Source organism: Simochromis diagramma, unplaced genomic scaffold (assembly GCF_900408965.1).
Source record: "Simochromis diagramma unplaced genomic scaffold, fSimDia1.1 OVJJ01000302.1, whole genome shotgun sequence".
Classification (NCBI taxonomy): Eukaryota; Metazoa; Chordata; class Actinopteri; order Cichliformes; family Cichlidae; genus Simochromis; species Simochromis diagramma.
The window spans coordinates 4,570,451-4,584,030 of record NW_024386792.1 but is presented as its reverse complement, the minus strand read 5'-3'; the positions used below and the strand labels follow the sequence as shown (position 1 = coordinate 4,584,030).

The window sequence follows — 13,580 nt, the reverse complement described above, 5'->3', positions numbered from 1 at the left end:
ATAATAGTGGAATCGCTGCCTCAGATCTGATTATAGGTGTGTTAAAAGTTACACTCAATAACTACTTTATCTGTACTGATTAGATAAAAAGCCAGAGAATTTAGACTCCGAGTATGAGGCAAGTAGACAAGATAAGACACAGTCATTTATAATTTATAGCAATAATGCCTCCGGTCAGACCTGGCTGATAAAACTTTTAAGGCATCTCTGTAACATTCATGAATTACTTTAAAGTAAATCCCGTGCGTGTCAAATGTTTGCAAAAATAAAAGAACTTTTTTTTATTGCAATCTGCAATAAAGTCTACTAAAAACCTGATTGGCATTCAGAGACCGCAGCCCTCTACTAAAGCCAGTGCTCTATATTACATTTTTTGTTTTAAGAAGTGATTCAAATCTTCACACAAAATTTATAGTTGACTTTTGCCCCCCCTCGTATTCCTGCTGACAAACAGAGCAACACATTTTATTCCCTCCAACTCCAGGAAAAAAGCGTATTGTTCCAGGAGCTGAGGGGCTTTCCTGAGAAGTCTCAAGAAGTGTTTAACTACTTGCTGTTGTCTATTTGAACCAATTCAAAGCATTCTGTTTACACTGGGGGTTTCCTGTTCCCTCGCACAGCTCTGATGGGCGTCTCTCGAACGCAGCCCTTTGGGACCGTGTGGGGACAGATTGGGGACTGGTAATGAGACTGATACAGACAGACCGGCAGCTATGCGTGAATGTCTGAACACACCCTTAAGTTTGGAAAAAAAAGCACAGCATAAAAAATAAGACTGGGTGGTACACACTACTGAACTGTTTTGTGCAGCTGTTACATAGTTATAGTGGTTATAGATCGTGCAATGAAAAAAAATCTGCAACTATACACATGGAAGCAAAAAAGCATCTTAATTAAAAGCTGGCCACTTATTCCTTCAAGGTCATTTCCTTGTGGGCTCTGCACCATTTCCAGTGCTTCCACAATTTTTATAAAGAAGACCCGTCCATCACGTCTGACTACTTGTCCTTGCGCATTTGCAGTTTTGCAGCAACTTCCGTGCCAGGATGTCCCAACCTTCATGTCTAGAATCATTACTTATGATGAGAGCTGGGCCTGGCTCAGCTCAGTGACCCAGATGCTAAACAGTAGTCCAAGAGCTCTAGTGTCCAAACTTAAAGGCAGAGCTTCAAGATCAAGAGCGTGACAAGTGAGCAGTACTTGTCTTTATTTTTTACACTGAATTTTCTCCTTGTGTCAGAGTGTCGACGCAGCTTCGCCTTGACATCACAGAGCACTGAAAAGGCTAGGACTTTTTGGCTAAACTAGAAGAATCTTTTTAGCTAACTACTAGGAGTGCAACAATACTCGTATCGATATTGAACCGTTCGATACAGTGCTTTCGGTTTGGTACGCATATGTATCGAACAATACAAAATTTTTAATTTATTTTATCAACTTTTCTTCTGACGATGCTGTCCGTGTTGAGCGCTCAGTGGATCTGTGTTCGTCTACTCCGCCTAGGCTGCACTGTCAAGCGCAGATCCACTGAGCGCAGCGCAAGCTAGCAAGACAGGAGCTAAGCTCGTTGCAACATGGCAACTGCCTCAACGCTACCCGAAATTGAACCTCCCCCACCCTCATTCAGATCTGGCGTTTGGAACTATTTTGGTCTTCATGTGAAGCATGACCCTGATGGTAAGCGAGTCATGGACAAAAGTAAAACAGTATGTCGGATGTGCCACGCAATGCTCAATTGGTGGGAACTAGTGCGTTAGCGCAGTTAGCTTGTTAACGTGTTGACGCCGTCCAGCCCCACGCACGGGGCGATCCGCGGTAACTTGTTAACGGAGATTTTCCGCGTTATGGCGTTAATGTCATTTTAAAGAGATTAACGCTGACAGCACTAGTGGGAACACAACGAATATGACTGCACATTTACGCCGACATCATCCTAGTGCAAAGACAAGTGGAAGCAGACAAAAACAACAAGCACGCATGCTACAAACTTTACCTGATTCATTTAGACAGCCGTTAGCACATGATTCTCCTTATGGGGACCTGATATGTTTAATATGCTGCTGAGAATATAGCCCAGAAGAAGTGTATAGTATAGCTTTTATTTTGGAAAGAGCCATTTCTCTGTAATAAACTCTCTTTTCCAAAGATGAGCGATTTCTCGATCAGATAAATTTATTTATTTTTTATTATTTTGTTGTTTCAGCAACATTACATTTAAAAACTGTACTTTTGAGTTAAAATATATATTTATAATTTTAATAAATGACAAATTAAAAAGGCATGAACATTTTTTTGTATCAAAAAAACATCGAACCGTGACACCAAAGTATCGAACCGAACCATGAATTTTGTGTATCGTTGCACCCCTACTAACTACCCACCCTGTGCTGCCAGATATGCTTCCCTTCAACTGTCCTCTCCCCCAAAATCAAACTGCAGTTGAAGGGTGAGCATTTTAACATTGTGGATGAGATACAGTGTGCATCACTGATATGAAACAGGCACAGCGTGCAGAGGAAGACTTCAAGAGAATAATCCAAATGAAGCAAAATCAGTGGAAGCCGCAAAAGGAGGCAGCTATGGAGTGGATAGCTCACAAATTGAAATTAGGTTTCTGCTTTTTTTTTTTTTTTTGATCACAGCACGTACCATCAAAATATGATTTCCTGGCAAGCGGATAAATTATAACAGCGATTTATTGCACAGACCTTATTACAAGGAGGTTGGTGGGTGCAAGGCCGCTAGAAGATGAAAAGAGTTACTTCAGCACTTTGACATACCACAGATTTTTTTAAATAGCCAATATTTCAAAAGCAGTTAATTATGTCAGTTTATAGTGTATAGAGAGAGGAAAACGAAGCAGAGAATGAAGGGTATGATATGAACAAAGGCCCTCAAACCAAGTAATCAAACCACAGGTGTTGTGGTTAAATACTCTGCTGAGATTCTTCTGCCGCGTGTGTTCAGGTGTTTTCATCCATCACCTAAACACGATAGTTTGTTATTTCTTCGGAATGAGTTTTTAAAAAAAGTCAACATTGAATGAATGCTTCATCTGCTTTTCTGTAGCTCTGCTGAGATTGACACATCAGCCGAAGAGCCTTAGACAATCCAGGGTTTTCGGAGCTCGGAGAGCCAGACTCTGAAGTCTCCCTAAAAACAGCAGTGCGCTTAACACACAAGGACAGAATTATGTGTTTAACTGCACGCTCACACACATACACACACACACACAGACAGAACGCGCAAAAACCACCTCCTCACCACACCACTAACCCCGCTGATCCTTCAGAAATCTACGCCGGGCTGACAGAGGGGAAATAAAACAAGTCTATTGCTTCTGATTTCATGTCTCTAGACGCGGTAATATTAGTCTTGACGCCTGGTGCCATTTTGCCACCCGGCCATGAAGCTGTGTGGTTTGTGTACACCGACGCTCTGAACACACAGCCTGATTGAGCACAGTAGGTACACACGCAGTAGAATCAATGCACTGCTTTGAGCCCAGAGCAAATGGGGATCTTATCTGTACTATACACTGACAAAAAGACAGACTTGACCATTATACTCGAGAATGTGCAGGTACACAGACATAATCCGTTACACCTCCCTCTCTGGCACGCTGAATATGCCTCATTCAGACTTACCAGCATGCTTGGCAGCCTCGGCTACAGCTGAATCTTCTTAGAGCTGCTGATGGGCTGAGATGAGCTAAAGTGGTAATGCTGTCTCCATTTACACAAAGAAGTGAGCCGGGCTGTCATACAAGTGGTCAACATATGCTATGGGAGACAGCTGCCCCTCTCTTGTCTTTTTGTCAGTTTGGGTTGCAAATCTCTGTGGAATAACCAATTTAGGCCATTAAGAGGGTGTGTGTGTGTTTGTGCGCGGTTGGGCAGAGGGGGAAGTGCAAGTACTCTGGGTCGAGTTTCCTTGACCATTCATAATTACATATACACAGAGAGAGTAGACTTTTGGACTTGTTCCAGGCAGGGGTTCTTTGCTTGACTAGCCTGACATCAAAGGCTGTTTTATCCCCTGCCTTTGCATGACGTCAAATCCCCTCAAGTACCACCACTTCTGGACCCATTGCCCATGTTTAAGGAAAGGGATTTTCCTACACAGAAGTATTAGGGATTGGCAGAAAATGCAACTTTTTCCATCCCAATTTCTGTCTCTTGTGTCAGGCTCAGCACAGAGAAAGCATGCACATGTGGAAAACAAAGGACTTACAATTTCTACAAAAAGGACATCTCCTTTCTCTGAACATTTGGTAAAATACCAGATGGCATTTTTCTGTGTCTGTATGTGTGTGTTGGTAGCTTCAAATACAATGTGACCAAAAACCATTTTTTCAGCATTTAAGCTGTTACTTGTCGCTTTTCTGTTTTACCAACCGCAGGTTAAGCTGCAGTATCCGCACTGAGACATAAACCTGCTTATGGAGACAAAATGGGTCAAGTTAAAATACCGAGTCCCGCTTCTGTACTACAACCCCAGTTACAAAAATGTTGGGATGTAAATAAAACAATGCAATCTACTTGAGCCCACTTTTTGTCTTCCTATTGTTTCAGGTTGCAATGTTTTTGTTCTTTTTGTGACTCTCTCTCTTTAAGTTATATACAGTGTTGGGAGTAATGAGATACAAAGTCACGTGTTACTGTAAACACACTGCATTTTTTCAGCAGTAACTGCATTACAGTTACAAATATGTCATTACTTACAAAGGTGCACCAAACAAACATGCACTAAAAAAGACATGAGTGCGACGGTAAAGTGGAAACTGTCATGGTCCTGCGGCCATGACTCAGTGACTTTATGTTTGTGTTCTTTATTGTTATTATTCTCTTTATTTTTTTAAACTTGCTTTTAGTTGATTTTTATTTTTAGGTTTTAGCTTCTGTGAAGCACTTTGTGATTTTTATCTTGAAAGGTGCTATATAAATAAAGTTTTACTTACTTACTTACTATTATTCATGGGCTGTTTTGGGATGGTTTGTGTTTTGGGATTTTAGATACTGGGTTCTGGGTTTGTGCTCCCTCTGTTGGTCCCTGGTGTTAGTGTTCCCCTGTCTCGTCAGGTTAATCAGGTCCAGCTGTTTCCCCCACCTGTGTGTGATTTCCCAGTGTCTCTTTGTGTACTTATAGTGTGTGATTTCCTCTGCTCCTCGTCGCGTCGTCTGTATTCATACCTTGTGAAATCCTCTGCGTGCTCTCCCTGCTGTTCTCCCTTCATGTTCAGGTTTGCCACTCCTCTGTGTAGTTTATCCCAGTTTAGTTCATCCTTAGTTCTGTTTGCCATCTCCACCTTGTGTCTGGTATTGTTAATAAATCACCCTTCACATCCGAATAAGTGCTGCATTTGAGTCCTCCTTCCACTCTTCACACGGCCGCTGCCCCGGACCGTGACAGAAACTGCATGCAGGACAGACAGAAGCCGCGTTATGCTGCTAACACAACTTCGCCTCTTTGCGAGCATCTGAACCAGCATGCTAAAGCTAAGCTAGCCAAGAACCCAGAGTAACGTTCAAGCTGAGTGAATGCTGACCCCAGACCATCAGACAGCCTGATCTTCAACAGGTAACAAAAGCAGTGATGGGCAGTCAGGCTGGGGCCTCCATTTACACCTGTTCATGTTTCTAAAGAAGACTCACTGTGGCGATCGCTTTAAAGTCTTTTTGTGCTGGTTTTAATCTTTGCTTTGTGTTCATACTTAAAAACTAAATGAAAAAATCGTATGCATGTCATCATTAGGATAGGGATTTGTGTTGGTGTGTGGGAATGTATCCTGTAAGTTTATATAGTTAAATGCTAATTATGAGACAATGGGCTTCAGGTGAATTTATAGAGTAACAAGAAAGTAATATAGTGACTAGTGTAACAAATGACCTCTCTGGCAAGTAATTAAGCAATGTGCTGCATTCTTTTTAAGAAACATGAGTAATGTAATCCATTACTTTTCTTGAGTAGTGATCCCAACAATGGCTCCAAAGAGCTCTTAAAAACACCTGGAATTGTTCCTCTTGTGTTTTGCGACTCCCTGTTCTTACTTCCTCTGAAACATGTGAGTGGTGAGACATAAGGAGTGATCATATAGCTTTCATAAAACAAAGAACATTTTTCCCCTGACCTGAGCACGATTGACGGGCGGGACCAGAGAGGCTTTGTAGCACCTGGCATGCTCCATCATTTATCTTCTAAATGAAATCTTTCTATCACATACAGCATGATAGCACACATATTACACGAGCAAGACTTCACACAGCCAGCCAGGCCCGGCGCTCGCAAAGGCGACAGCAGCTGTTGAGAGAAAGCATCCTGGGAATGTGACAACAGTGAAAACACAAGTGCTGTCTTCAAATAATACACATAGAGTAAGCTCCCCGGTGCCTGCACGCCTGCACACACACACACACACACACACACACACACACACACACACACACACACACACACACACACACACACACACACACACACACAGGTCTGCCTTTGGTCATACAAGTTAATAAACATTTGTTTCTGTATTAAGTGTGAAAGCCTACAGGCAAGAATCCCTTGTTCCATTAAAACTTCAATCAAAGATTATTTCAACAAGACATATTCTCTTCTCAGTTTGGCTTCAAGTCTGAGTCCAAATAACACTAATATTGGTTTTCTGATTGATCTGGTTTCTGGGGGAAATGCTAGATACACTGGTTTATGTAACAGAAGAAATGTTCACTTTTATGACACAATCCAGACTAATAAAGTGAATATACGGACAGCAAATCTACCAGACTCTCTTCTAAGGGTGCAGACCTCTCTTTTAAAACACACTCATTAAATCACAATGAATGGGTACGTACCCTTTTTTTTGTGTGAAGACAAAAGCAGTTCATATCCTCAGATCATACTCCAAATCCTTAACATTACAGCCATGAAATCAAAACTCCAGCAGCCTTCAGAGTGTCTGCAGAGCTGGCTGAGCCAGCATACAGTGTCCTACCACATCCTGTCTTTCCACTCACACATGCACAAACACACATACTCTGCTGCTCCCTTGACTGAGGGGAAAAGCAGTTGAAATCAGTCTTTGAAAGAGACGGTTATGCTAATTTAGCTTTACTGGATTAGGAGGGAAATAGTGTCTCCTTTCTATGCGCCTGGAAACTTTGCCCTCATATGAGGAAGGAGAAGAGAAAAAAAGGACTGTGTGTGTGTGTGTTGGCCTCTGCACATGTGTGTAGGTGGGTGTTCCAAAGTGGGACGGGGGCAGCTGTTGCTGCCCAGAAAACACTCATGTGGCTGCTGTCTCAGCAACAACACTGTCACGGTGGAAGTAAAAGAAGAAGAATTTAAAGAGGTCAAAGAGCGCAAAACACTCTCACTGTTTTACCCACACACAATTAAACCCACAAACGCATACTGTATATGTACTGTAAATGCATGATTGACACGCAACACAGTCACTCATGTGAATGTCTGGACTCAGCTGTCACTAGAAATAGAAGGTTAGGGCTCATTGTCTGTTCCAGTTCAGTGAGTCAGATGGAAAAGCAAGGTTGATAGAAAGGAGGGCAGACAGCGATGGAGAGAATACCAACGGAGACTTGGTGACCCAGAGATACGGCAAAACAACAAACATCATAGGCCGGAGACAAGCAAGAGGATGGTGCGTGTGCGTGTGATGCCTTACCTCAACTATCTCTGTGCAGGCGTGAGACACGAGGTGCTGCTTGTGGGGATCTATGACAGCCACCTGGACCAAAGCATTGGGCTTCCTGTCTCTGCCTGAGGCCACCAGATCATTACAGGCTACACAGAGGAAGACAGGGAGGAAGGGAGAGCCGACAGGGAGCATAGAGGATGGAGAGAAACAGGAGACGAGAGGATAGAAGGGAGGAGAAGGGGATGAAAGATGAGAGGGGAAGATTTTCCTTTAGGATATAAAGTGAAGTGGCACAAATCACATGACAGTGGGTCAAAACATGACATTAGACTGTAGAAAATACTGACAGTACAAGGCAAAAATAATATAATATAAATAAACTATATTGTATTATAATAATAATAACATAACAACAATAAACTATACAAAAAGAAAGGAGAAAACAGCCAAGGTAGCTTTATATATTAAAATTCATATGTGAAAGTGCAAAACAACATCACAAAAGAACCAAGCAGCTACACGTGCTGCATGTTAGGACTAATTCATTGAGTTTTAGCTTCCAGTGATTCTAAAAACACACACATAACTTAGATTAAACAAATATGTCACATTCGTTATGATAAAGATAACATGATATTTGAAAGCTCAATCGATGTGTTGTCATGTTTATTATTTCAATATATTTCCAAAATACTCTTAAATATTAAACCTTAATCAAGAAGTCTTACTTTATGCATCAAGACCTCAAACCCCCAAAACAAACTCACCTATGAGAAAGGACATCTGACTCAAGGAACGAAGCAGTGTCGTGTCGAGACATAACAGACATCTTTTAAATTATATTTTTAAGTGCCTGCAGCCTGTTACTAAAACACTTTGTTCCCATTTCTTTAGTTGAATCTACAAAACATAAATTGCCAGGAATAAATTGTATTTTCGCACCAACAAGGTGAGTCACATAGATCTATTAGCTGAAAATTGGGCATATCTTGGCATGCTGTGCAGTGTGTCCTAAAATAATTTGAAGAAACTGGACAAGTGGAGGATAAAAGAAGAAGTGGCAGGTCTAAAAAAAACCCCTGAAAATGATATATATATAACTGATGTCTGTCAGTCATCTGAAATGCATGTCCTTAAGACATAGGAAAATAAATCCAGCAAAGACCTGACACAGGACCTTAAAGATTCATTAGGCCCTTCAGGATATCCATCTACCGTTCACTGAAGCCTCATCAAAAATGGTGTCAGCAGAAGGGTGTCTGTCAAGAAACCATTAAGGAAGGGAAGCAGGGAGAAAAGCCTGAAGTGTGTCAAATCACAAGATCAAGAATGAAAAGTAATGAAAAAAACCAGTGGAAACAGGTCTTATGGAGTAATGAATCCAAATTTAAAATTGTCCAAATTGTCGTCAATATGTATGAAGGAGGTCAGGAGAGCGGTGTCGTTAGCCACGTGGAAAACAGAGTGGAGCCTCTGTTAGGATTTAGGGCTGCATTTCAGCCAGTGGTGTTGGGATCTCGTCAAAATCGATTAAATTATGAACACAGAAAAGTTCTGTCATGTTTTGATCTAACATGCAATAGAAAAACACGACAGTCATGGACTGGCCTCCCCAGAGTCCGAGCTACACACAGCCAACATCCCAAGGAGAGCTTTGAATGTCCTTCAAGAAGACTGGAGAGTTATTCCTGACGAAACAAGAAAGTTTTCCTAAGAGAGTTCAGGCTGTGTTGAAGAATAAAGGTGGTCATAACCAAACAGAAGAAGAATTTTCAGGTATATCTACTTTGCTTGAGTAGTTATTTTTGGGAACTTTTTACTTTTATTTTAAAAAGAACTACTTTTTTTTTCTCTGCTAGTGTTCCACGTACCTGATGTAAGCTGGGTACATTTATTAGAATTAAACTTTATTATTATTTTATTATTATATAAATATTGGACAAGGCTCAGGTTTTGCTGCACAAAATTAGCAGGTAGAAACGTCCTCCAAAGAGCTACTTTTTGGTTTCCGTACTTTGAGTACATTTCACAGCCTATACGTTTACTTTCACTTGGGTAAAATAGTTGAATCAGTACTTCAACTTCTATAACTTTTACTAGTATCTGTACTTATACTTAAGTACAGAATGTCTGTACTTTTGTCACCTCTGCCCATTTTCCTTGCAGAATATAAACAATGAGGGTTGGTTCAGGACTTTTACACAGCACTGTACTAAAATTGCTGCCTCAGCAGTCAATTAAAATGGCAGCAAGGCAAGACAAACTCCCCCCCGGCAGTGAGATATCAGCTTTATGATGGCTTTCATTTCTGGCATCAAAAGCAGCCTGTCACTCAGCACTCATTTCTTTCAAGGACAGGAAGAATTTTTATCTCACGACTTCTGTACAGCAAATCAGGTTGAATGAATGGTTCCGAACAGCAGCTCTCTCTAACATTATATAAGATGCACTAAGAACACTCGCTGATGCCAGCGATGATCACAACTAAAATGATAAACACGAATCCACTAAGACAACCTTGTGATCTCCTTGGTAGAGTCAGATGCACAGCAGTAAAGTCAAACAGCAACAAAGCTTCTTGGTTTTTCCCTGAATATTTCAAAGCATGTTATTTGAGGTCTGGAGATGGAAGAATGCTAACGTCTGCTGTTATAGTTTTTCAGCACATTGAACAAAAACACAAAGGATGTGACTCTAATGTTCACAGCTGCTTCACATGAAAGCTCAAAACCATCCAGCTCGATATGGAGTAAATTACACCATATGGCTCTGAAATTATGTATTAATTAGCATTTGTATGCACTCAAGAACAGTAATGACAAAAGTTTGTGAACCTCCCTGGATGAGATCCAAAAGCTGCATTTTATCTGTGCAGCACAATTCTGGCATGCAATGAGTGGTCACCTTACATCAGCGTGCAAAAGAACAAAACAAAAAATATAACCTAAGACGTATGGACAATATGATTCAGTGGGTGAAACTTTATGAAAAAGGCATATCTTCATGCGGTATCTACATCAGCCTGAGTATAATGTTTAGGCCAGTGTTTCCCAACCTTTTGGAGCCACGGCACATATTTCACATTAGAAAAATCACACGGCACACCACCAAACTAGGGTCTTCATGTGGGTCGGAATTTTCTCCAGGACAGATTGACTACTTTTTCTTTTCAAATATTTAACGCCCTGCCACTTCTCAGAACATGGCTAGCGTGTAATTTCTTCTTCGTCTGTTTTACTGGCAGTTGGCGACCCATTTAATTAGAGCTGGTAGGTGTACTGCCCTCTAGTGGAAGAGAATGTAAGTGTTCTGCCCGGTTCTCACACCGATCGCTTAGAGTACTAATCGCTTTGATCTTAAGTGGGCCGGAACAGTAAAACGACATGATACATTTGTAAAATTGGAGAAAAAAGTTCTGGTAGTTCAAAATATACAGTTTTTGTTAATTTACAAAAAAACTTCCACTTTTTTCTCCCATTTTTTAAACAGAAATTTCTATAGCAGATAAAAAAAACGGGAACTTTTCTGTCATTTATTTGTTTATCTGTTATATTATTATTTTGTTGTACCATAAATAGCAATTGGGCTGCGCAGTTTATCAAAAGGAAAAGCTATAACAATAGGGTCACATTCACATTTTCCAAGGTGGGATGGGACTCTTTGCCGAGTCTGCCCCCCAAGCATTAAGTTTGACACCCCTGGTTTAGATGTACTTCTAACATAGTGAAGTGAAAAAGGATGATTAAGTGTTTTTGCGTGTAACTGGTATTTTTATGCTGTAAAAAACCTTCTAATATATTACAGGGGGGCATCCAGGATATAGTAAACCTCAATTTATAAAGACATATTTACAGACACTGTGATTACCACCCACTGAAAACAAATTCAAAACCAGGCATTTTCCAACAGCACTGGAGAGGCAATGGTGCTGTCAAGGTGACTGTCGCTGGCATTTTAAAGAGCAGCATAAAAAAAAGAAAAAAAAAGACAGGTTTTAATGAGCATTTGTCACAAACTCATCTGCAAGAAAGCAGGGAGAGAAAGAAAAGAATGCTTTCACCATAAAAAATGTAAGCTTTTTGTGAGCTGCGCCTTTACTATTCCTTTTCAACCTATCTTGATCAAATAAAGCAGAGAAATATTTTCTTCAAGGTCGACTAAGAGCGTGAAATTTTAAAAGCGCTTCAGTTAAAGGGAGGGTTTGGATGGTAATTCACAAAACAAAGTGACAGCGTGAAATTCTGTCGTGTTTCACAGAGAACTATTATTAAAGAAAATCTTACAAAAACCTGCACCCAGTTCTCAGTTAACATTTAACATCTATACAGTAAAAAAACAATATACAGAAAAAAATGTGTATTTCATACATTATACAACAGTTGGTGACTTTAACCATAACACATGATGAGAGGCCAGAAATCACACAATAGTTAGATTTATGAAGAAAACTAGCCTCTTATTTGAAATGAAGTATGTGTAGCAAACAATAAACATTAAAGTACATGTTGGTGTGTTCGCCGTAGATTTCTCTGTTTAAACTATGACACCTCTGACAGGCCTTACTCACTGCCTGCTAAAAAGCTAAACTGTCATAGTTTAAATGATCAGAAATAAAAGTCATGTTGTTTGGACTTCCATAACACTGGCAACCCCTGGCCTTTAAAGATGGAGACTCCCCAATGTAAAGAACCGGGGAATGATCTTTGAAGGTACTTTTACCTTTATAAACAAGTAAAACTAACTTTTTTTGAGTTTTGGATACTTGTGAAGGTCAAGCTGTTTCTTTCCTAGAAGATTGTGAAAAGCTTATTCATGCCGTCATGTCGCTTCATTGAGCCAGTTTTAACAGTCTTTATTTAGATGTCAGGCTGTTGTTGCTTGGTTGACTGCAGTTGGTCCAAAAATGCAGTTACCCAACTTAACTGGCATATGCAAGCAGGCCCACGTATCGCCTATATTGACTTCCTTTCACTGAATTCCAGTCAGGCTTAAGATTGATATTAAGATTTTATTGCATGGGCTTGTACTTCCTTACCTCTCTGATGTTTTAAGTTTCCACATTCCCACTTCATCCTAGTTGTCCCGAGGTCCAGATTAAAACAAAGAGGATTTAAGAGCTTAACAGTACTGTTATTAAATTATACTACCTGTACTTCCATTTTTAATTCACTGGCCTTTACTTTGGACCAGCTGCAATCTATAATCAATCTGTTTTAAAGTAATGCATTACTGTAATCACATTACATTTTTTAGCAATGCAGTAATATAACAAAAAATACTAAATTCTACAATTAAACTGCAGTTACAATTATGTACTTCTGTTACAAAGGTTCTTCAGTTGTCTGCACACCGGGGGGGAAAAAATTGAATAAACATGCTTTTTTCTTCCCTCATAACACAATCAGCTAATTTCAGTTTGTGTGTGGGTGGGTGGGAGGCAAAATGGTGAAGCGGTCTACGGTGAAGATATAAACATTACTTTTATTTTTATTTTCAAAAAGGATGAGAGCATGATAGTAAAGTGCAGCAAGGGCTTGAACTTCAACAGGTAACTGTTCATGCAAAAGTAGAATTACTGTGCCAGTTACTTTTTAGTCTCTTTGGGCTGGTTCTCAACTCTGTGTTGCCGAGTTTCTGTTAACTTGAAAAAAACCTGAGTTTTTTTTTTTTTTTATACATTTTACAGAGTAACAGGAAAGTAACATATCAGGTGGTGTAATGAATTACTTACTCTGGTTAAGTGATGAAGAAAAGTAATGAGCAATGTGTGATACATTACTGTTTTTGAGTAAGAAACACTGTTTACAAGCATTTGTCAAAGAATGGGTCATTCTAAACAGCTCACCGAACTCTAGCATGGCACTGTAATAGGATGCCACTGTTGCAACAATTCAGTTTGTGAAATTTCTTCATCTGCAGTTATTACTCC

At 40.1% G+C, this 13,580-nt stretch overlaps 1 protein-coding gene across 4 annotated transcripts in view; it reads right to left on the bottom strand.

Moving 5' to 3' along the window:
* Positions 1-13,580, bottom strand: part of inpp4b (inositol polyphosphate-4-phosphatase type II B) — a 179,484-nt gene that overhangs the window by 142,445 nt on the left and 23,459 nt on the right. For 2 of the 4 annotated variants that reach the window (XM_040023896.1, XM_040023897.1), the window contains exon 3: positions 7,679-7,797. In XM_040023896.1, the coding sequence (XP_039879830.1) occupies positions 7,679-7,797 (119 nt within the window). Of the gene's footprint in view, positions 1-3,647; positions 4,705-6,848; positions 7,331-7,678; positions 7,798-13,580 lie in introns of those variants that run through there. The other 2 variants (XM_040023898.1, XM_040023899.1) reach the window with 2 other exon arrangements.